At 38.7% G+C, this 24,831-nt stretch overlaps 1 protein-coding gene and 1 pseudogene across 1 annotated transcript in view; one reads left to right on the top strand and one right to left on the bottom strand.

The window, feature by feature from the left end:
- The window catches only part of BCKDHB (branched chain keto acid dehydrogenase E1 subunit beta), a 266,835-nt gene that overhangs the window by 200,523 nt on the left and 41,481 nt on the right, over positions 1 to 24,831 (bottom strand). Inside the window, exons 4-6 of the mRNA XM_070376237.1 lie at positions 10,540 to 10,673; positions 10,182 to 10,337; positions 7,107 to 7,215 (exon numbers count right to left, since the gene is read on the bottom strand). Of these exons, the coding sequence (XP_070232338.1) occupies positions 7,107 to 7,215; positions 10,182 to 10,337; positions 10,540 to 10,673 (399 nt within the window). The remainder of the gene's footprint in view (positions 1 to 7,106; positions 7,216 to 10,181; positions 10,338 to 10,539; positions 10,674 to 24,831) is intronic.
- On the top strand, positions 21,005 to 21,513 carry LOC106701185 (UBAP1-MVB12-associated (UMA)-domain containing protein 1-like; annotated as a pseudogene).

Genomic DNA, 24,831 nt, shown 5'->3' with positions numbered 1-24,831 from the left:
TTTTTTCTCTAATTTTATTTTATTTTTAAACTTTACATAATTGTATTAGTTTTGCGAACTACTATTTTTGGTAACATTATTTGCTTTTTTAAATCCTATGCATCATTTTAATTTAAAAACTAACATCTAACAAATGAATTTTCTCTCATTACTGGATGGAATTTGATTCTTATCAGTGAGCCTGCTTAGTATTAAATGTTCTAGTCCACACAAAAATAATGTACTTAATGATGCCAACCAAAACAAATTTATAACAAAAAATACAAATTCTTTTTTGTGTACACTGGTATTTGGCAGAAATATTTTTGAGTCTACTACCATTCAAAAACTACTTAAAACAATTTTCTTCTCTTCAGAATGTGTGAATTCATATATAATCTGTGTATTTGCTTAAAAGAGAAGGAAAGAAAATCCTCGCTATCATTGTGATCTATTTTTGTCTGAAAGGGTAGCATGTTCAGGAAATAAGGTAGCAAAAGCTTTTAGTCTTACTTCTCCACACTAGGAAGAATCAGATGAAAGTCATACTTACTTCAGTATCACTAATGTCCTGAATTATTCAATTAAATAAAACCAAAAAGCTCAAAAGACATAGAAGAACAGCTTCTCCACAAGATGCTTACATGTGATAATGTCACTGACCCATTTTCTTTTTGAATTGAAACTATTTTGTACATTTTTTACACTGTCTAGATGGCTCTTCCTTAACCACCTCTTCTAAATGTCCCTCTGCCATTTTCTAAAAGTTTAAATGTCATAATCAGAATATGTGTTCCCAAGGACTATTTCCTTTTTCCTTCCAAATTTAGCAGGTACAAGTTTTACATCTATTGTATATTCAAAATAAGTAGAAATAAAATTCAAGAAAATTGCTGTCTAAAGAATGGTTGACCGACCTCTTTTTCATCTTGGTACTATAAAAGTTAAGCGGCTGAACTGCAAGAAATCCTTTCTAAATGTTGTGGACCAGACATACAGGAGAGTCACCACAGCACAGATATTTGAATATAGAACAGTGTTTGGGGACTAGGTCCAAAAATGAGGGAGCAAGAGTTTCAGAGGAGCTGTGACAGGCACACAGTTCCACCCCCTCCCCCTGAAATGCAGGAAAACTACATTTCTCAGCTGCCTTTGCTTCTAGTTTGGAACATGAGACCAAGTCCCTAACGACAGCACAGAGCACCTGCGACTACAATGGACTGTGTCATGTAATTTTTATAACTTTCAAAGAAGCAAATTAATCCTATGCCAATGGAGAAGTTAACGCAGTCAGTATACAGTCAAACCTTGGACCATACACTATAGGAAGGATTCACAGCCTTATGAATGGCTATTGAGAGCATATATTTCCATTCAATTAAAAAGTGAATCATTTTAATTCTGTAGGAATTTTTTTTCAATAGCATATTTCTTGGCATGAAACTAGGACACCAAAGCAAATTGTTTCAGTGATGCCCTCTACTCAATAGTGTTTAAATGGGATGCAAAATAGGGTAAGCTTTTCGACCAAAAGCCACCTCTGGGGTCAGAACATCTTGGTTTAAAACCTAACTCTATCACTCATTCCTCTGTGAGCAAGTTTCTTAAACTCTCTCAACTTCAGTTTCTGGATAATACAACCTGGCAGAGCTTTTGTGGCAATTAAATAGAACCATCTGAGAATATATGCCCAGTACTCGACTTGAGGGATGGACTGTCTGGATTTGAATCCTGTTCATGTGGATTTGGGCAGTTGTTTCATCCTCAGGTTCCTCATGGATAAAGTAGTAATAGCGACAATTTCAGGCAAGGTTATTGTGAGGATTAACAACTGGCCTACATAATACTGCATTGTGTCTAGCATGTAAGTATTTTTAAAGTACATAAACAGTGAGTAAATACATACACAAGGATTATCTCAACCTTATGAAGTAATAAGTACTATTATAAACAGATGAGCATCCTGCTTTAGCGTGAGGACAAAAGTAGCATTTACATCAAGCTGTGAAAGGCCACGGCTTATTTTGCTAATCCAACTGAGGATGTTTTCATTTTAAAAGAGAATATCTTTTCTCTATCAGGTTAGATGAGTCAAGGTTACCTATTTTTATCAGCAAAGTTTACAGAAGACTGAAACACAAAGGCGGTTTGACTTACAATGAGATTAAATAGAAGGACCTGGGGGAAATTCATTAGTCAAATTAAGATTCAAGAAACAAAGAACTCAGGGGACTTCCCTGGTGGTCCAGTGGTCAAGACTCTGTGCTTTCATTGCAGGGGGTACAGGTTCAATCTCTGATCAGGGAACTAAGATTCCACATGCCATGCAGCACAGCCAATAAATAAATAAATGAAAATAATTTTTTTTAAAAAAAAGAAATAACGAGCTCAGGGAAGTTTAGGGACTAACCTAAAGAACAGGAATGGCGAGGATTTTCACTTTGGGTTCCTATTTCTCTCCACCCACAGTGAACACATGTGTTTGACCTCACAGTCTTCTACTAGAGACCATCATTTACCAAGTGACATGGCTGGCAGTCCCACATCACCCCAGGCAAATTGCCCACAGAAAATGCAGCTTCATCTCCATACAGAAGTCCCAGAAAAGTCAGAAGAGCTGGACTAGAGCCACATACCCATTCCCTGAGATGATGGAGTTCAGCTCCTTCAGAACCAAATGCAATAGACTAAGAGCAGTGCCCATAAGAAGATGTCCCACAGAAAAATAAAGGACCAATAGACACCGAAAAATTAACTACTGGGAGACAGCTGTGCACACAAGCTAAAGCCTTGGAGAACTGTTATGCTCTATAACTGAACCGTTTCTGAATAGGATTCAGTGATATATAGATAAAAATTCTCCATTAAGGGAAAACACATCTTTGAGTTAGCAAGTTGTATTTTTTTTAGATGCTTAATACTTTAGCTTCCTAAGGAACTCTTGACTTAGTATCTTTTAAATGCTTCAAGAATCATAGAGAAAACATGACTCCACATTTGGGAAAATAACTGCTGGAGGGGAAAATAAGTAATAGCTGAGGCTCCCCTGAAATATTTCCTATTGTATCAATCTAGTTCCGATGGTAGAGCCGCAAAAAGATGACAAGGAATTTCTTTGTCAGCAAAATTCTATTAATGAACGTTATTAGGAATCTTACTCAACTCTCTTCCTTAGACATATTCAGACCTCCTCATTCTCCCTTCATACTCAATGTCTTTCCTATTCTCCTTCTCTTTGCTTCTCTAGATGACCTTCTGGTAATTTTTTTTTTACCTTATCTTTTAGTTTACTAATTTTTCCTTTATCTGTTTGTAATTTCTGGTTAAATCAGAGGACATTTTTTTTCTTTCATCTTTTATTTCTCTTTTCTAGACATTCTAGACATTCAAATTTGCTTGTCTACTACTTCTATTTTCAAGTGTCTTTTTAAAATATAAAACCTACTTTTATTGCATTCTCTATATGATATTCTACTATCTAAAGCCTCAAAGGGGCTGTCACTGTCTATTCTTGTTCCCCCTCAAAAAGACTCTATCTTCTTTTAGGGACTTTATCCGTGGGACTATTTGTGAGGCCTGACCAGACCCTGACTGACACAGCAGTATACAGAGATCTGAAGTATAATCTATCAAATGGATCCAGTTTAATTTACTCAACCAACCTCAAGTCCCCTAGTGATGGGCAAATAGGTTGTTTCCAGTCCTTGTTCTTATAAATGGTGCTGTGATGTGATGCCATTTGTACCAATGTATCATTTTCTCAGACTTTTATCAGTATACTCTGAAATAAATCCCTAGAAGTAGACAAGTCAAACCATATTATTTTAGCCCATGGGCTAAAGTCCATGGGGTCACAAAGAGTCGGCCCTGACTGAGGGACTAACACACAAAACTGGGATCAAGAAAAGGTTCAGTTAGGAGTCCCTGAAGGAATTCCCTGGCGGTCCAGTGGTTAGGTCTAACCCTATCACTGCCATGGGCTCAGGTTCAATTCCTCATCAAGGAACTGAGGCCCTGCAAGTCACAGGCAGTGGCCAGAAAAACCAAACCACAATAAAAATAAGCCCCTGAAATGGCACAGAATCAATCACAGGGAAACTGCAGAAAAACTTTTGAGCCCCAATCCTCATCTGGCTCTTTCGTAATTGTTCCCAGCACCAAACCTAAAACAAATTTCTCAAGCTCATTCTCTTAGCTGGGAATCCTATAACATTAAACATTTTCCTCACCAATCCCAATTTCAAAATCTGTAACAAAGTGAATATTTTCCAAATGTTTCTTACTCAGTCTTTATTATTAAATACTGAAGGAAAAAAAAAAAAACCTGTATTGATTGATTAGCTTGAATTGCTTGGCCTGACAAATACAATACTCATAGAGTACTCAAAGTAATTAGAAATCAGACAGCTACTCTGTATGACACTGATGTTTTCCTATTCACCTAAGATTACAAATTGTTTTGTTAGTCACTTTTAATTCCATAATGGGATAGATAATAGTAGGGCTCTTAAAAACTACATAGATTGAATTTAAAGTATGCTTAAGAGCAACTGAAAATCTGACAAATGTCCAAGGGAAATGTAAAATGGCAAAACCACTCTGAAAAACTCTTCAGTAGAGTCTTAGAACATTCAACCTACATCTACTCTGTGACACACCAATTCTATTCCTAGATGTTTATTTCCCTACCACCACCTCTAAAAAAGAAAGAAACAACATGTTCACAAAAACACTTATGCAAGAATGTCCAGAGCAGCCTTGTACAAAATAGACAAAAACTAAAAACAATGATGGTCATTTGTTCGTCAATGAGGGATAAACTGTGAAATATCCATACAGTGGAAATGCTACTCAGTAATAAGGAATAAACCCCTGATACAAGTAACATTATGAATGAATCTCAGAACTATCCTGCTAAGCTAAAGAAGGCAAACACAGAAGAATATATACAGCACTGATTTGTCTAGATGAAGCCCAAAACTGTGTGTGCTAATCTGTGCTAAAAGCAATCCGAAAGTGGCCAAGTTTGGGGTAGGGAGAAGGGATTGGCAGACAGAAGGCAGGAAGGAGCTTCCTGGAGCCATGAAAATTTTTCAGTCTTATTTTACATAGTGGTTTGTAGACACATAAGACTGTCAAATCTATACAACTGAGCACTTAAAACCTTAACACATGTATTTAAATGTACACAATTCACATCACCATAAAACGAAATGTTTTTCAACTTAACTATTCAAGGAAAAGAATGATTTGCCAAAGCAATGTGTCAGGAGCCGCGTTAGGCATTACTGACAAAATGGAGGAACGGCCCTAACCCCTCCCTTTGTTCCGCAGGCATGGACCCAAAATGAAGGAATTAGGCTTTATGATTCTGACTTGTTTTTTCCTTTCCTCGGCTGAGCTGACTGAAAAGAATATTAAGGTGCTTATTGTTTTTGAGAGGAGCATGAGAAGGCACAAAGCCTTCTGCAGCTGTGCTCAGAGAATAATTCATAAAGTTAATCACTGACATTTGTTCAAGGACTTTTACAAAAGAGTGTTCCAGGGTGAGCATGCAGGCCACAGCTTGAGGCCATGGGAGGGATTGCTATCTGAAGCCTATTTGTGAGGAAAGTGTTTATGGCAAAAGAGTTTGCCGAATTTAGGTCTTAGGAATAATTAAAATAGTTAGAAGCTAAAGATTTAAGGAATGTTGTAATGTTAGCATATTCTACTAAAGCTTATAGAAATTAGGGACTTTAGAGATATTACTAGCTAGAAGCTCTTTCTAAGAAATAGTGAGCTTAGGATACTAGGGGCAAACAGGACTTAGAAAGATAAGAAATAAACTGAGGAATGTGGTATGCGGCCCAGACATTAGCATGAGTTACAGTGTATTCACAAGGACACATGAGAAAAAGTAGATAAGAGAATCACTGGGGAAGGAACTCATTTTGAGGGGCAACAGTGATTTATGGAGACAACAAATCTGGGTCAGTGGGAACTGAAAATATCAAACCTCTGACCTAATGCTTTTGTAAAAGTATAAAAGAGAATCATAAGCTTGAAATAAACAGGCAGTCCACGAAAACTGAGAGGCTGCCTCAGTTTCTCACTGACACCGCTCACCCCTTCAGGTTGAATCCCTGGCTGCTGGAGCTGGACTCCTGCAGCAATGTTTCTCAAATTCAAAATAAAAATACACTTTAGGCAGAATAAACAGTTTGATGATTAAATGTCCTTTAGGGCTGAAAAAGTAGCTATCACTGATGAGTGTTTACAGAATGATGATTCTGAGCTAGAAGGAGGGTGATCAAACACTTCATCTGCCTCAGATGCTCATCCCAGTGTAGACCTTACGTCACAGCTTAATAGTGGCCCCTTCACTCTCTTTCGAACTGTGGTGCTAGAGAAGACTCTTTAGAAGTCCCTTGGACAGCAAGGATACCAAACCAGTCAATCCTAATGGAAATCAACTCTGAATATTCATTTTGAAGGACTGAGGCTGAAACTGAAGCTCCAGTACTTTGGCCACCTTATGTGAAGAGCTGACTCATTGGAAAAGACCCTGATGCTGAGAAAGACTGAAGGCAGGAGAAGAAGGGGACAGCAGAGGATGAGATGGCTGGATGGCATCACCGACTCAATGAACATGAGTTTGAGCAAGCTCCGGGAGATGGTAAAGGACAGGGAGGCCTGGTATGCTGCAGTCCATGGGGTCACAAAGAGTCAGACACAACTGAGTGACTGAACAACAATTTCACTCTCAAAGGAATCCTAATTTAGATGAAGACCTATAAACACACTTTGGCTAAAAGGGCATTTATTATTTAGTACAATGAGTTCATTCACCTTTTTATTCAACTCACATCCACTTAACATCTACTGTGTAGCCAAACATAATCCCTGCATTCTTGCTACCACTTCATATTGCTTGTTTCCAAAATTAAGATTTAAATAGCTACAGGGTTTCCCCTAAAGTTAACTTAAAATATATAGATGAGGACAAACTATAGATGAGAAGAAATCAGAATCTTTTTCTAAAATGGAAATACAAATCAAGATTATTAAAGAAAAATTCTAATTTTGAACTATGCCAAAAAAATGCATAAAGACATTTATAAATATAAAACAAAGGAAACTTTTACCTGCTGCCCTGTAAAGTATTTTAGGTTCAAAAAATATACAAGGATTTTTATCCTCTATGCATGATAAAAGAAGTCCCTTGGCCTGGAAAGGGCTTCTGGGTACAACCACCTGCAAGAACAGATTATTTTTAAAGACAATTTTAGTGAAAATATCTCCAAGTAAACTCATTTATAAGGGTCAAAATTTAAATAACCAATTGTTACTAATATAGAAATCTTGTATTTTTAGACTAATTACTATTAATCATAAAATTTACATATTGTCCAAAACAATCCCATTTGTTCCACAAATATTTATCACATGCCTACCATATTCTGGTAATTAAGATATTGTTATTTTTTCAAGGAGCTAAACTTGCACATACATTAAAAAATAAAAGGAAACCACAAAGAGCACTCACCAAAACAAATGAGTAAAGTTGTCAATATCTTCCTGTATTGACCTCTAAAGTCTTTTCTGCTAATATTCTACTGCTGTTTTCAAAGGTATGCAAGTTTCTTCTCTAAATTTAACATGCTAAATAAAATCTCTTTTCTCATGATAAATCTGACCTTCACTTCTTAAGTGGAAAAATAATCCACTGAACTTTATGATCGAGGTAATATAACATGTAGTTACTGCAAAAGTTTCTGGTGGATTAGACAGTAAAGAATCTGCCTGCAATGCAGGAGACCCAGGTTCAATCCCTGGGTCAAGAAGATCTCCTGGAGAAGGGAATGGCAATCCACTCCAGTGTTCCTGCCTGGAAAATTCCATAGACAAAGGAGCCAGGTGGGGTACAGTTCATGGGGTCAGAAGAGTCAGACATGACTGAGGGACTAACACTTTCACTTCTTTTTTTCTATTTTTTCACTTCACTGCAAAACCAAAAAGAAAGTGTGGATCCGGCACACTTCCAGGTGGAGAAAGGGCTCAGGACCTTCTTGAGAATGAGGTTGATAATGAGGAAAGTGATAGTAAAGGCAGCAGGTAGCAAGTGTGTTAACTGGGCTAAACTCACTATGTGGATTAATTCACCTACTGTTCATAGCAATTCCATGAAGTAGCAATTATTATTTTCCCCAACTTAGAAATTAAAAGAATGAGGTGTAAGCAGGAACCAAGTAACTTGCCCAAGGTTATGTCACTTGCTACATCAGAGATTTTCACCAGTTCTGACTCATCAGGTTCTTAACTTCTACATCACTTTGGCTCAAATCACAAACTGTTGTCCAGTTTAATCATTTTTAAACAACTGCATACACCTAAGTGTTACATAGCAAGAGTTATCATCAAAATGTACCTGAATTTATCACAAAGACTCAAATAAGATTGCTTGAAGCAAACTGAACTTTCAAAATCATTTTTATATGGTTTTAGTGAAGGATTTTTATTTAAAAAATAGCACAAATCTCACTATTTTCTGAAAATAGACTGCTAAATAAATAGCTCATTGTAACACACCATGTCTTTATCTTATGTTCCTATTTTGTTTTTTCTTCATGTTTATTTTTAGCCTTTTGTACTATATGTATATTCTCATTTAGGATAAAATAAAAGAGAAAATGTGGAGGGGAGCGAGGTCTTAAAAATACAGACATTAAACATGAATTGATCTTTAGCTCAAGCACAAAAATAACTGTTGACTGAAATGTTTCTGTCCCACACTACTACTTGCAGCTTATATTGAAAAATTATGCAAACCGTTACTTAACTACAAAATTTTACAACTTTGATTTCGTTGAAAAAGTAATAAAACATACACACACATCCACAAATGACTCCTGTTATCGAAAAACAGGCATAAAGCCCTGGGTAGACATATCTATGAGTTTCTATAATGACTCACTGGAAAGCTTTTCAGAAAATAAAAAAGAAAATATTATTAAAAGGACATAAAATAATTAAAAATATTTTTTTTTAATCAAAAGACCTAAAATTATTGTGGAAGGCTATAAAAGAAAGAGAGGCTGCAAAATTAATTGCTTGAGTAAGTATTACCTTACCTTGGACTAGAAAACACACCAAGGTAACAAAGTCTTCTGTCGCTATTTAAAAAGTAAGGAACAGACTAAAAGCAAAAGCTTTACTCCTCTGACTGTGAGGTAAATATGATCTAAGCAGTAGATTTATTTAAATTATGCCAGAATCAACTGTTGAGTGAGAAAGCTCCATTAGAAAGAAACAGAGCTTTACACACTGCTATATTTTTAATGGATAACCAGCAAGAACTTATTGTATAGCACATGGAACTCTGTTCAATGTTATATGGCAGCATGGATGGGAGGGGAGTTTGGGGTAGAATTGATACATGTATATGTAGAGCTGAGTCCCTCTGCCGTTCACCTGAAGCTATCAAAATATTGTTAACTGGCTGTACCCCAATACAAAACAAAAAGTTTTTCTTAAGAAAATAGATAACCGTTAAGAACCTGCTGTATAGCACAGGGAACTCTACTCAAGTCTCTGTAATGCTCTATATATGGGAAAAGAATCTAAAAAAAAGAGTTGATATATGTAACTATACGTGTAACTAATTCATTTAGCTGTACACCTGAAATTAATAACATTGTAAATCACCTATACTCCAATAAAAATATTTTAAAAACACAAAAGAAAGAAAGAAACAGAGCTTTCTGCTCAAATGGAATTTGCAAGTACGGCCTTTCTATTGAACAAATTCGTGAAACGTGTCAAAGATAGATAGGAATGTATATCTTACTTTGTCATTTTCATTTTTCATGTCTTGGTAAAATATGCTATTTTGATAAATAAATATGATTTTTATTGCAAAAAAATAGAAAGAGAGCTTTGAAAGAGATGGAAGATAAACTATGTTCTTGGCCTTATTATTTGAAGTGTATGAAATTAACATCAGGGTCAAGCCAGTGTGACTTCAAGAACAGTCTATAAACCTGGGCTGGGTGCTTAATCTAAAAGAAATAAAAGCTCTCTTTCTTAAAAACAATTAAATTCACATAAATTCCAAAAATTCTAATTGCTTTTCTCTAGATAAGCATATTAGTTAATACTGATAAAACGAACCAAAATGGAAACATCAAATGGAGAGCAAGCAAAGTATGTTGTGAGAATACCTTGATTCCTGGGCAGTGGGCAAAGAAAGCTTCAGGACTCTGGGAATGATAGAGAGCCCCGTGGCCGACACAGCCCCAAGGGGACCGGATGGTGAGGCTTCCACAATTAAAAAGGTCCCCAGACCGGTAGCGATACTTGGCAGCTTCATTAACAATCTGAAGAGAAAAGAGAGAATGGACATCTCATGATGAGTCTTTTTATTCCCATCCATTTTCTTAAGCCATTTTATCTAATCTTTAAATATATGCCCATAACAAAATAGCTCAAAGGTAACAAAAAGTTCCTAAGATAGGGGGTGGGAGACTGGAGTTAAAAGTTCCAAACTTGCTCCATTATGGCAAAATGCAATTTTCTCACCTGATCAAAAGCAGGGAAAATATAATCTGCAAACTGAATTTCTGCTATGGCAGTAGCACCGGTGACTGCGATTCCAATTCCAAATCCAACGATTCCTTGTTCACACAGTGGGGTATTAAAAACTCTATCTTTACCTACAAAAGATAAGAAAGTTACCGTCATATGACAAATGAGAGTAATGTGATGCATGATACAATGGAAAATTCAGAGTTAATAACCGTGAGGTAGAGGAAACAAGCAGCATGTGAATGAAACAGTAAAGAAATAGTACAATGGTTGGTTTCAATGTAAATATAGTAATTATATTAACTAAGTAACCTAAATGTCCTAAATTAAGAGAAAGATTATCACACTAGAATAAAAGAAAGTAAAACCCAGCTACTTAAAAAAATAAAGTAAATGTAAGGAAAAGGAAAAAAAATACACACACAAAATGAAAAACCTAAACCAAAAGAAGTTGATGTCACTATATTAAAAGCAAACAAAGTAGACTTTAAGGGAAAAGGTACTACCAGACATAAAGAGGGAAAATTCATACTGTTAAAGGAGTCAATTCATAAGGATGACATAATTCTAAATTTATACTCGTATAAGTGATGTGCATGCTCAGTCTCTGAGTCATGTCTGACTCTTTTCAACCCCATGGACTGTAGCCCGCCAGGCTCTTCTGTCCATGCGATCTTCCCGCAAGAATACTAGAGTGGGATGCTACTTCCTCCTCCAGGAGATCTTCCCAATCAAGGGATCAAACCCTCATCTCCTGCTTGGCAGGCAGATTCTTTACTACTGAGCCACCTGGGAAGTCCCATATAACAATACAAACTGCAAATAAATAGAAAAAATTAACAGAATTAAAAGGATGATTAGATAAAATTCCCAATACAGTGGGAGATTTTCATGTACAAGTCTTGCTGACAGAAAAAGCACATCAAAATAAAAAAGTAAAAACTATTGAGTATTTGAACATGGTTAACAAACATAACTGACACAGAGCACCCAAGAGCTAAGAATACAAATTCTTTTCAAGTAAACACAGAATACGGACACCAATTGACTACAGACCGAGCTATATATTCAATCAACAACATCTAAAAGATTAAAATCATACAGGGTATAATCTCAGACCATGGTGAAATTAAGCTAGAAGCCAACAGCAAATTTTTTTAAAGATATATGCATCTGCACCCTCATGTTCACTGCTATAATATTTACAATAGCCAAGATATGGAAGTAACTTGAGGGTCCATTGATTGATGAATGGATAAAGAAGATGTGACACATATAGATAAATAGATAGACAGATATACACAGACACAAACACACATACATACACAATGGAATATTACTCAGCCATAACAAAGAATGAAATCTTGCCATTTGGATGGACTTACAGAGTATTTTGCTAAGTAAACTATGTCAGACAGAGAACAAAAAACACTGTGTGGTTTTATTCATATGTATAATCTGGAGGGGAAAAAAAGAAGCAAAAACAAAAACCCAGGCTCATAAGCACAGAGAATAGGTTGGTGGTCGCCAGAAGTAGGAGTGAGGGTTAATAAGAATGAGTGAAGGTGGTCAAAAGTTACAAACTTCCAGTTACAAAATAAAGAGTCATGTAATGTACAGCCTTTTCATACTGCTCATGGGCAGTATGAAAGGCAAGAATGCTGAAGTGGTTTGCCATTCCCTTCTCCAGTGGACCATGTTTTGTCAGAACTCACTGCCATGACCTGTCCATCTTGGGTGGTCCTACAAAGCATGGCTCATAGTTTCATTGAGTTAGATAAGACTGATCCATGTGATCACTTTGGTTAGTTTTTTGTGATTGATGCCTTTGAACTGTGGTGTTGGAGAAGACTCTTGAGAGTCCCTTGGACAGCAAGGAGATCAAACCAGTCAATCCTAAAGGAAAACAATCCTAAATATTCATTAAAAGGACTGATGATGAAGCTGAAGTTCCAATACTTTGGGCCACCTGATGCAAAGAGCCGACTCATTAGAAAAGATCCTGATGCTGGGAAAGATCGAAGGCAAGAGGAGAAGGGGATGACGGAGGACAGTGTCTCAAAAAGACTTTTAAACCTAAAAAAAAGCATTAAACACATGGCTAAATATCCCACGTCCCAGAGAAGAAATTATAATGGAAACCAAAAAGTATTTTGAACTGAATGATAATGAAAAAACTATGCATTAGTACTTATTGAAGAAGGAAATGGCAACCCACTACTCTTGCCTGGAAAATCCCATGGATGGAGGGGCGTGGTAGGCTACAACCCATGGGGTTGCAAAGAGTCGGACACGACTGAGCAACTTCACATTCACTTTCACTTAGTACTTACTGAAATTCCAACCTCGGTCATGGCAGAGGTTTCTTCACATGAACACTCTCACATCAAATGATTCAAATATGGAGAGAATATAACCAACGACTACTTAAAGGCATGGGAGAACCAAAAAGCAGGCCTGAATAGAAGGAGACTTGACCCTGAAAGGAAAGGAAGCACGGCCAGGACGGACTCCCCTGGGAGACCTGCCCAGGCTAAATGACTTGAGACAGCTAAGACGAAGACACACAGACTCAGTACTTTTTTTTTTTTTTTATATTTATTTCTTTGGCTGTGCCAGGTCTTAGTTGCGGCACGCAAGATCTTTGATCTTCATTTCAGCATGCAGGCTCTTAGTTGCAGTATGTGGGATCTAGTTCCATGACCGGGGATTGAGCCCTGGCCCCCTACATTAGGAGCTCTGATTTCTATTAATCTGCAGGATACATTATCTGCATCATACAACTCAATTTTCACCTGAAATTTCACCACCTCTTGGCCAGTATCAGGATTTCATGAAAAATTCTCATTTCAGAGAGCTGAATAAGCAATGGCCTAGCCAACAATCTAGCCAGGGGACCAAAAGTCTGGTGACTGATCAGGATTCATGTTTCATGTCCATAACCCAAGGATACCCATTCTTCTCGGTGCACAGAACTCACTTGCAGTTCAATCATTCCTTTGACAGTGAACCACACAGAGGGGAAGTGTTGGGAAAACACCCAGTAGACACATCCTACAGTTTGTACTCTCAAGGCAGCTGCAGAAACTTACAGCCTGATTCATACTCATTGGGACCTGGGACCATCTACTAAAATCGTGATCACCTGGGACTATCTACTAAAATCGTGATCTCCATCCTTCATCAGTTCTCCATCTGACTGCAAGGAGCTTGATAACCGCTGAAGAGCTAGGCTTCCACTGACCAAGTGCAATTCATTAATTGAAAATGAACACAGATTCCAGCTGCCAAGTGCAGAATCCTGAACCCTGAAATACTGGAAGCACCATCACCAGATGAACAGGGTTCCTACCTATTCTCTGCTGGTTCAAGTGCCTGGATTCAGATATTTTTCATCTCAGTTAGTATAGCCCTTTTTATTGCTAGAAGGCAAAAGTGGAGTTTCCTACAGCTCTTACTTCCAAATGGTTTGAGGAAACTGTTTAATAACTCTCTCCAACAACTTCCTATGAAATCACAGGAACTGCTTCAACAAGAACTAAATATTAAAAATCTGTTTTGAAAAGAAAAGAAAAACATAAATTTTTTAAAAATTTGTTTCTATTATCTCTCAAAGAGGTCATGATGGAGGGTAAGAGCATAAATAAAATGCACAGTTCTGGTAACTTCTTTCAGTTCAGTTCAGTTCGGTCGCTCAGTCATGTCCGACTCTTTGCGACCCCATGAATCGCAGCACACCAGGCCTCCCTGTCCATCACCAACTCCTGGACTCAGACTCACGCCCATCGAGTCAGTGATGCCATCCAGCCATCTCATCCTCTGTTGTCCCCTTCTCCTCCTGCCCCCAATCCCTCCCAGCATCAGAGTCTTTTCCAATGAGTCAACTCTTCGCATGAGGTGGCCAAAATACTGGTAACTTCTTAAGAATGCAATTAACCTAACATAAAGTTCATACATGCCATATTTCAATGGGTGAATTAATGCATACAGGGATTGCACTCTGAGTCAAGCCTGTTCTGGGTTTAAGTACTATCACCACAAATTACTACACTTCCTAAGCCTCAGTTCCATTATCTGCAACAAATCGCTCACAATACTGAAAAGATTAAAATAATTCATACAATTGTTCAAATGTTTATAAAGTACCTAATATTGTCTAGACTCTATTCTTGATGCAGAGGACACAGCAGCAAACAAAACCAAAAAAAAAAAAAAAATCCTATCCTCATGGAACTTACTAGTCAGGAGAAACAGACAATAAAAACAAAATAAATGACAAAGGACTTCCATGGTGGTCCGGTGGTCAAGAATCCACCTGCCAATGCAAGGGACACGGGTTCAATTCCCGATCCAGGAAGATTCCACATGCCATGGGGCAGCTAAGCCTGTGCACCGCAACTACTCAGCCTTCGTGTTCTAAAGCCTGTGCTCCACAAGAAAAGCCACCGCGATGAGACACCCCTGCACTGCAACTAGAGAGTAGCCCACGACTCATGGCAATGAGAGAGCCCATGTGCAGCAAAAAAGAGCCAGCACAGGCAGAAATACGTAAATTTAATTAATCAAAATAAATAAATGAGTAATATACATAGGGTATGAGAGAATGACAAGAGCTAGAGAGAAGAGTAAAGCAGGGAGCATTTAGGGGAGAGGACGTGGGACTCCAGTGGTCTTAACCAGGAAGATCAGGGAGGCACCACTGCCTGATGACATTTAAAGGAAGAGCTGAAGAAAGTGAGGAAATGTACCGTGCATACATCCCAGGGCATAAGTGTTCTGGACAGAGGGATCAGTGAGTGCAAAGGTCCTGGGCTATGAACATGTTCAGCATATTAGAGGCAAGTTATCAAGTCCAGAGGGCCTGGTGTGGAGTAAGAGAAATTGTGGGAAGACATGAAGTGGAAGAGTGAAGGTGATGGGCTGGGGAGGTGGGAGAGGTCAGACAGGGCCCTGTAGGGTTGGGGGAGGGAGGGCGTGGTCACAGTAGACATTCTGACTTTGCCTGTGAGAATGAGTCAGTAAGCATGTGAGCAAGACGGGAAGTCATGGAGCAAAGTCACCCATCCTCCAAATCGTATTCCAGCAGGAGCCCTCTGGCTGGTCCTTGGTGAACAGCCTGTACATAGGCAAATATGGACCCGGCAAGACTGATAACAGGAGGCTGCAATCACCCCAGCAAGAGATGATGACACAGAAGAGCAGCAAAGGTGCAAGCATCCAGATAGACAGTATGAAGATAGTGTCAGAAGGATTTACTGAAGAAATGGACGTGAAGCAGAGTCAGAGAAGTGCACAGGATGATTTACAGACTTTTTGACTTGGGCAGCCTAAGGACAGTTACCACCGCTCAAGGAAGGGAAAATTTATGAAGCAGGTGGAGGTGAGAGATCAGCAGTCCCACTGTGAAGATGTTACATCTGAGCTGTGCCTTCATACACAGAGGGAAAGCCGTTCATTGGACTGTTAGGTATATGAGTTGGAAGTCTTCAGAATGAAGATTAAAAACCATGGGACTGATGAGACTCCCAAGTATATTTAAATGGGTACATGGAGAGAAAAAACCTAGTGCTAAAAAGACATGGTGTGAGGACTTCCCTGATGGTCCAGTGGCTAAGAATTCACCTTGTAATGCAAGGGACACAGGTTTGATCCCTGGTCGGGATGCTAAAATCCCACATGCCCACATACAGCAGTACTGAAGCCCGAGTACTCGAGAGCCTGAGCGCCACAACTAGAGAGTCCACGCAGCACAGCTAGAGAGTCCACACGCCAAAACCTGAGAGTCCATGCACCACAACTAGAGTCCATACGCCCCAACTAGAGTCCATGCACCACAACTAGAGAGTCCACACGCCACAACTAGAGAGTCCATACGCCACAATTAGAGTCCATGTGCCACAACTAGAGAGTCCGTGCGCCACAACTAGAGAGTCCACGTGCCACAATTAGAGAGTCCGTGTGCCACAACTAGAGAGTCCACGCACCACTAGAGTCCACGCGCCACAACTAGAGAGTCCATGCGCCACAACCTGAGAGTCCACATGTCACAACCTGAGAGTCCACGCACCACAACTAGGGATTCCATGCACCACAACTAGGGATTCCATGCACCACAACTAGAGTCCATGTGCCGTGATGAAAGATCCTGCTTGACACAACAAAGGTCCCACGTGCCTCAACTGAAAGCCAACAAAGCCAATTAATTCATTCATTTTTAAAAGACAAGATGTGAAAAATAATTAGCAACCTTGGAAAGGACATAATAGCCAGAATTTGGAGTCAAACTAGCAGAACATGCTGGCCTAGAAGTCAGATGAAGTGATCCTAATAGACTACAGTGACCTGAGCCACGTGCTGTCAACTGAAAAGTAAAATAGATAGCCAACAGGAATTTGCTCAGGAAACTCAAACAGGGGCTCTCTATCAACCTAGAGGTGTTGGATGGGGAGGGGGATGGGAGGGAGGTTCAAAAGGGAGGGGATGTATGTATGTATGTATGTATACCTACGGCTGATTCAGGTTGAAGTTTGACAGAAAACAGCAAAAAATTCTGTAAGGCAATTACCCTTCAATAAAAAATAAATTAATTTAAAAAAGAAAAGTGAGATGAGGGCTGACCATTTTCTAACTGGTGACCCAGATATAACAGTGTCTGCCAGGTGGGAGGAAGGGAGAAAACAAAGGCCTAATTCAAGAGGGATGGGAGAATAGAAATTGTAGACAAGGAATAATAACAATTTTACTTGGAGAAATTTGCTGTTAAGAAGAGAAAAGGAGCAACAACTAGCTGGAGAAGAATATGGAATCAGTAGAGGGATTATTTTAAGACAGAAGAAACAGAAGGATATTTGTTGCAGGGGCAGAAACTGATGATTGAGAAAGCTAACGAAATGGAGAGAAGGACGAACGAGTGGAACCATGTGCTTGAGACTGTGACAGACAAAGAAGGGGTCTGGTGTGGAGAGTGACAGGGACCCTTATGTTCATTCAGAGGGAAAGCACATGTGGGCACTGATGCTGGAACACGGAGAGATGCAGTGGGGAGTTTGCTGAAGTTCTCTGTTCGCTCCATCTATCTTAGTTAAATGTGAATTAGACTATTAGCTAAGAGAAGGATGGGGGAGCCTGGTGGGCTACAGTCCATGGGGTCTCAAAGACACAACTGAGCAACTCACACACACACACACACACACACACACACACACACAAGGATGGGGGAGGCAGTGTATTTTTTTTTTTTTGGTCGCACTGTGGCATGCAGGATCTTAGTTCCCAGACCATGGATCAAACCTGTGCCCACGTGGTGGAAGTGTGGAATACTAACCACTAGACCACTAGGGAATTCTGGGGAGGCAGTGTTGAGAAAAAAGCATATGAAATAGTCATACAGGAACGTGTAGCCTGGGTGGGCCCTGAAGGTCACCAGTATTGAGCTGAAAGTGAGTTCACTTGACAAGATGATATGTTTTGCTCCAACAATATTCAGCTCAGGATTGAGGATATAGACAATGATGGATTTAACCAGCATTGAATTTTGCCAAGCAAATTGTGGCATGGAATTTAAAGTGGGTATAAAGGGAAGAAAGGTCATCAGGGGAGTGAGAGTCAGTGGTAGGGTGGCAGGATTCACGAATTTCAAGGATCAAGATGGTCAAAGGATTGTTAGGGTGGAGGCATGAGAGGCAGTGAGCTGGGGAGGTTCAAGGTGGAGATCAGAGTTGAGAAGGTTTCAAATTGAGAGGATGGAGGGACTAGGAATGACAGTCTGGGGTAGGACCATAAGAGTGAAAAGCTAAGGTGGGATAGAACGCAAGATCCCTAGAGCAAAGGACAAAAAATTAAGAAGAGCATCCATGTGGATATTGACAGGAGTGCTGGTGAGGCTGGCGGTGAGCCACGCTAGGAACAGAGAGGACTGGCCTGGAGTCAGCAGGCAAGAAGGAAGGACAGCATTAGCACTTGCTATTCAACACATTATTGAATTATTTATTGCAAACATTCAGTAAATGTTTATTTTGAAAGACTAGATTAGATAATCAGAGCTAGGCTTCTTTGGATTTAGAATTCAACTCTAGGGACTTCCCTGATAGTCCAGTGATTAAGACTTCACCTTTCAATGCAGAGGATATGGGTTCAATCCCTGATCGGGGAACTAAGATCCCACATGCTTTGAGGCCAAAAAACCAAAACATAAGATAGAAACAATATTGTAACAAATTCAATGAAGACTTTAAAAACAGTTCACATCAAAAAAAAAAAAAACTTAAGAAAAAAAAAAAAAGCAATCAAATCTATATGAATGTGTCTTTACTTTCTGAAATAACCAAACTAAACTTTTTGCTATTTGGAACCAAACTTCTAGAATTCAGCACATTTAAGTAGTGATTATATATATGCATTAAGGATGTGATTACATAATCTCACAGAGACCACAGACTTTAGGTCAGGTGGTACAAAAATTGGATATTCCTGAAACACATGATAATTTAAAATATTCAACCAAGTGATAAACAAAACCTAAGATAAGCTGCAATTCCTATGGCAGCTAAAAACTATAAGGACAAATCTACTTCTGAAGCTCCAAGATTATTGTGTTAGGGGAAGCACACTGATTGAAACTGCCCACCCTGGCCAGGCACCATACTAACCATTTGCATGAGCTGTTTTACGACAGGAGGTCCTGGTAAGGAACATGGAACCGGAAGAGTTCCGGAAAGGTCAAAAGGAGACACCACATGTCCGACCACCTCCCAGAATCCTTCTCTCTGGCATCCATCTTGGCTGAACAAGGCATGCACCACCAGGAAGGACTCTGAGTCAGAATGATTAGCTAAAGACAACCCAGAAACTAATGCCATCACCATAAAATCTGAGACTGTGAGCCACTGTGAGCCTTACCCTACTGCTCTCCACCCAGGTGCCCTTTCCCAATAAAATCTCTTGCTTTGTCAGCACATGTGTCTCCTCAGACAATTCATTTCCAAGTGTTAGACAAGAGCCCAGTTTCGGGCCCCGGAAGGGGTCTCCCTTCCTGCAACAGTTGTAAGAGGGACAGATACAAAGTACTGCAAACAAACTCAATTAATGCTTACTTAGGTGGTTAGTGGCTGTGAGTTCATGTGAAGGGAAAAAAAATATGCCTACTCTGAAAGTTTTTCAATGCCCAACAGCCTTGGACTGAGTTAGAAAAGAATAAGTAATATCTGAATTACTTCTTACTTAATTTAAGATAATTGAGTAAGATTAACATTTCAGGTAAACTTATGGTTACTGATAATACAGTAACAGGAATAGAAGATATTCACTTGCAGCAACATGGATGGAACTAGGGGTTATCATCCTAAGCGAGGGAAGTCAGAAAGAGAAAGACAAATACCATATGATATCACTTATATGTGGAATCTAAAATGCAACACAAATGAACTTATCTGTGAAACAGGAACAGACTCACAGACATAGAAAATAGACTTGTTGTTCCCAGGGTTGGGGGGTGGGGTAGGGTGGGGGAGCGGGTAGGAATGGATTGGGAGTTTGAGATTAATAGATGCAAACTATTATATATAGGATGGATAAAACAAGGTCCTACTGTATAGCACAGGGAACTATATTCAATATCCTATGATAAACCATAATGGAAAAGAATATGAAAAAGAATATATATATATATATATATAACTAAATCAGTTTGCAGTACACCAGAAACTAATGCAACATTGTAAATCAACTATACTTCAACATACTAAAAAATAAGTTTTAAAAATTAAAAAGTGAGGAAAGATATTCATACAGCATACCATTTTCTTATATTTTGCCACCTTTGCTTAAGTTTTAGGCTAATATCTTTGTGTAACTCCATGATCCCCTGAGTCAATGAAAATGTGAAGAATGCATAAGTATAGATGGTTGACCATTTAAATAAATGACTTCGACTTCTCATTTGTTAAAGATTAAGTATAAAGTCATACCACCACTTTCTAACTTTTTTTTTGTAAAGGGAATGTGATTAAGAAGTTGGACATCCCTGGCATACTCTCTGTTGAAGTTATCTAAATGACGCCAAACATCAAAACAACAGCGGCTGACTTCTCTGTCCAAAGAATCACAAATGGGCAAATTGAGTCCACCAGTGAATCCCGTTCCCTATGACATCTGTGCCACAAGCAAAGGCCAGAAACCGTGAGAAGAGTGCAAAGAAACAACAATTAGGAAAAAGAAGTAGTCGTGGTTTAAGGTGACAACCAATTACCTCCTGGTGGGTTAAAAAAACTGAAGACCTCAGTATCTTTGGAACCCACAGCTAGTTCTAAATTAGTTTTCTTTGTGAATAAAGTGGTCCTATAAACTATTAAATCTACCCAGGGTAAAAATTAAATGTTTTCCAATAAAATTTTCTGAAAAAGCTGAACCCCGGAAGCAAGGCGGACTGAGGCACAAGTATTGGGTAACAGGAGCGGCAGCAATGTTTCACTTCTTCAGAAAGCTTCCTGAACCTAAAAAGCCGTCGGTACCAGACAGAAGCAGACGGATTTGTCCTTTTAGGAGATACAGCACATGAACAAAGAGTGGCAGCAAGAGGCAACACTTGAGATGCAGAAGACAACCAGCCTTTGGAGGAGCCTGGTCATTCACAGCTCAGGGGGATAAACCCACAAATGAATGAGGGAACTGGTTTTGAAATTTTGTCATGAGTCATCTCTGCAAGGAATTAACAATTGGCAAAGAAACACTCATCCAGTGTGACTGTGGCAGGGCCTGAGACGGAAAATAAGGGAGGCCAGACCCTGGAGAACAGCTCACTAACGGCTGAGCTTCTGAGTGATGTACCCTTCACCTTGGCCCTACACGTGTGCCAGGCAGGGTACCATCAGTGACCTTCCTGAACACTTACTCTCCTATGATGTCAGCGAAACCTTACCAAGGTTTTGGTATGATTTCACTCTCGAAAACTCAGTACTCTATGGTTTGTAATCGTTATGTCTGTGTGCACCTTAACAAACTTTAAAACAAAAGTTTGCCAATTTTATTTCACTCATCTGATGTTTTTTGTAAAGACCCTTAAACGTTATCAGAAAGCAAGGATCGTGAAGCAAATAATAATATATTATTCATTGCTCTATTTTTTTTTAGAATAAAGCACATTTGTATAAAAATTAAACCTAAGATCAACTTCCTTTTCCCCTAGTAATAAATACAAAGATTAATTTATCAAGACTTTTTGAAAGGAGATTTTGTCAACCAGTCTCTCAAAATATAGCACCTCACATTTATCTTGGAAAAAATGTGAAAAAGAACTGAGACTTTTTTTTAACACAACTCTGAAATATCTACTCAGAGTGTGACTTCCCTGGTTTGGAGGAAAACTTAATGTTATCCCCTTTCTCCTTTCACTGTTTATGAATGAATTCAGATCAAAAAAAAAAAAAAAAAGTTGCCAGTCAGCTTAATTTCTTCAGTGTTAATTTAGACATTGATGTGGAAATTTACAACTTTTCCTAGAAAGCAACAGTAGTTTGCTGAGACAAGAATGCTGTATGAAGAATGCTCTGGATACTGTTTCTTTTGAATGACAGTCTCCTTAAGCCCATGGCAGTCTTCTTCACCTTGATGGAGACCCAGGTTCCTATCTTTATTTTTTGCTACTTCATGGTTTGCTCTCTCACCAGCTTTACAAGAACATCCCCTGCTTCTGCTTCAGTTGCATTTTCTCTCCTTACCTCTTGTATTTACAGTTTATGATGAGACCCCTATTTCCTTCCAACCTCTCTGCCTCCCAGAGAAAAGAAGCTTATGATATGTATTATTGCTGATAAAGCCCTTATTTAGACATTTGTTGGCCACAATACAGAAGGAAATGTTTAACTGCCAGAAAAACTACAGCTGATTCATTTCCAGCTAGAGTATAGGCAAAACACCTAGACAGGGCTTTTAATTTGTGAATATCCACTGTCTATTCTGACTAAAAGAGCAAACTGCCATTGGTCCAAAACTATAAAGGGAAGAGATAAATTGTGAAAGAGTATTTTCTGTGCCATGGAAAATTTAAATCACATTTGTTCTGATTAGTGTCAAAACAATTTATTGATTCTGTGCCAAATCTTAAATATATTTTTCACGAAGATAGAGTGCCATAGCATAACTAAACACCGTGCACAAAAGTACATGAATTAAGTTTTAATGTGGCATGCATGTTTGTTTAATAAATGTGGCATGGTCTTGATAAACTGTTACATGATTAAGAGTTAAATGTACATTCCTATTGACAAAAATATGCTTTATTTACAAACAATGGTACCATATGAGGTGAATGACTAAATTAGATCTTTACATAATTTTCATAAAACATCAGTGTAGGAAATCTAACTTATTATAAGACAAATGTGAACATTTTATAGCAGTTTTTGTGAAAACATTTTTTTTCAATATTCATGTAAATATACCTTAACACCAAATGTAAGCATGTTATCCGTTTGTCTAATATGTATTAAATTTTGTCTGAAGTACTTATACATTTATTTATATGTATGTCTACCATGTTATAACTATGCTTATAAGTATTCTAATTTGTCTATAAAAGATATTTAAATAAACAAGAATTTTTAAAAACTGAAAAAAAAATTATGAAAAAGCAGCTGTAAAACTGCCTGCCTCTAAGTAACCAATATTTCCTCAGGACACAAATCTGAATAGGTCAGACTATCCTTCCAGAAAAAAGACCAACTTCATCAGAAAAATAGTTCAAGTCCCAGATTCTTTGAATAGAAAGATAAATAAGGACATAAACATTTGTGACTCAGATACAAAATAAACCACAGGAAATAAATGTCATTATACATATTCAATACAATTTTAATGGGGCAATGGATAGGGAGACACAGCAAATATATTTCAGTCATTTTAATCACAATACACTTCTTGGTGGCTCAGTGGTAAAGAATCCGCTTGCCAATGCAGGAGACTCAAGTTCGATCCCTGGGTCAGGAAGGTCCCCTGGAGAAGGAAATGGCAACCCAATCCAGGATTCTTGCCTGGAAAATCCCACGGACAAAGGAACGTGACAGGCTATAGTCCATGTTGCAAAAGAACTGGAAACAACTTAGCACCTAATGACAAGAAATTTTAGTCACACACTTTTTGGAATATGCTGCGATTTCACAGTTTAAAGTTTGCTGATGAAGAATTTAATCAAGATGAAAGGCATTTGTTTGTGGGTCAAATAAAGTAAAAATACAAAGTTAATCCAGATCACTTCTGCCTCTTTAAAATGAGAGAGAGAAAAAAAAAAGAGAGAGAGAAAAGAACAGACTGTTGCATTCATTAGATAAACAGGCCAGAGAGACATTTAGAGGATAAATATGCAAATAAATTTTTCTAAACATACTAAGCAAGATGAGCATACAAGTTATCATCCAAATGGAAAATATGTCTGGGAATGTTAGGATAGCAAAGATAATTAACAGATGTTAATTGATCAACAGTCCTAACCTGAGTGGTCCCAGGAAAACGGGACTGTCCTTGGTAAACCAAAACTTACTATTAGAGTAAGGAATATTATGGAAACTTAGGCTTCCCTGGTGGCCCAGATGGTAAAGACTCTGCCTGCAATGCAGGAGACCCGGGTTTGATCCCCGGATTGGGAAGATTCCCTGGAGAATGGAATGGCAACCCACTCCAACTGTTGACCAGAGAATTCCATGGACAGAGGAGCCTAGAGAGCCACACACAGTTCAGGGGGTTGCAAAGAATTGGACACAACTGAACAACTAATACACACAAGTGGAAACTTATAGGGGAAATATAAACCAAGTACTCACCTTAGCCATAACTAATCTGCCATTGATTAGCATCCTAAATTAGGCTATTCATGATCCATAACTAGAAAATGGAAGACTTGACTTAGCACTCCCACCATCAAGGCAATAGTCATGGTGTACTACCTGGATGGGGCACTCTGAGGTGTGCAGCCCAGCTCCCCCGTGTGAAGAGCTTGTTGCTCTGGTTCCTAAGAGTGCTCTCAGCAAACCAACACCAGCTGTCACCCCTTCAGAGACTGCCTCAACTACACCGAACCTCCAAGTTCAAGGTCATGCTTGGTGGCCACTATCCAATAATTGATCAGTGTGAGTATAAAGGACTGATCATTTCAACTCAACTAGGGACAACTCAAAAGGGTCATCATGGCTCCAGAGATCCCACAGGTTGGCCAAGGCCATCCTTGAAACTGTATCCCTTTTGGACAGTTCCTTTCTGCTTTCAGAAGGTGCCAGGTGCCAGGGTTTCCAGATTTAG

This window comes from Bos mutus, chromosome 9, assembly GCF_027580195.1.
Source record: "Bos mutus isolate GX-2022 chromosome 9, NWIPB_WYAK_1.1, whole genome shotgun sequence".
Lineage (NCBI taxonomy): Eukaryota > Metazoa > Chordata > Mammalia > Artiodactyla > Bovidae > Bos > Bos mutus.
Note: the sequence above shows the minus strand (reverse complement) of the source record. Positions and strands in the feature narration are given on the sequence as shown.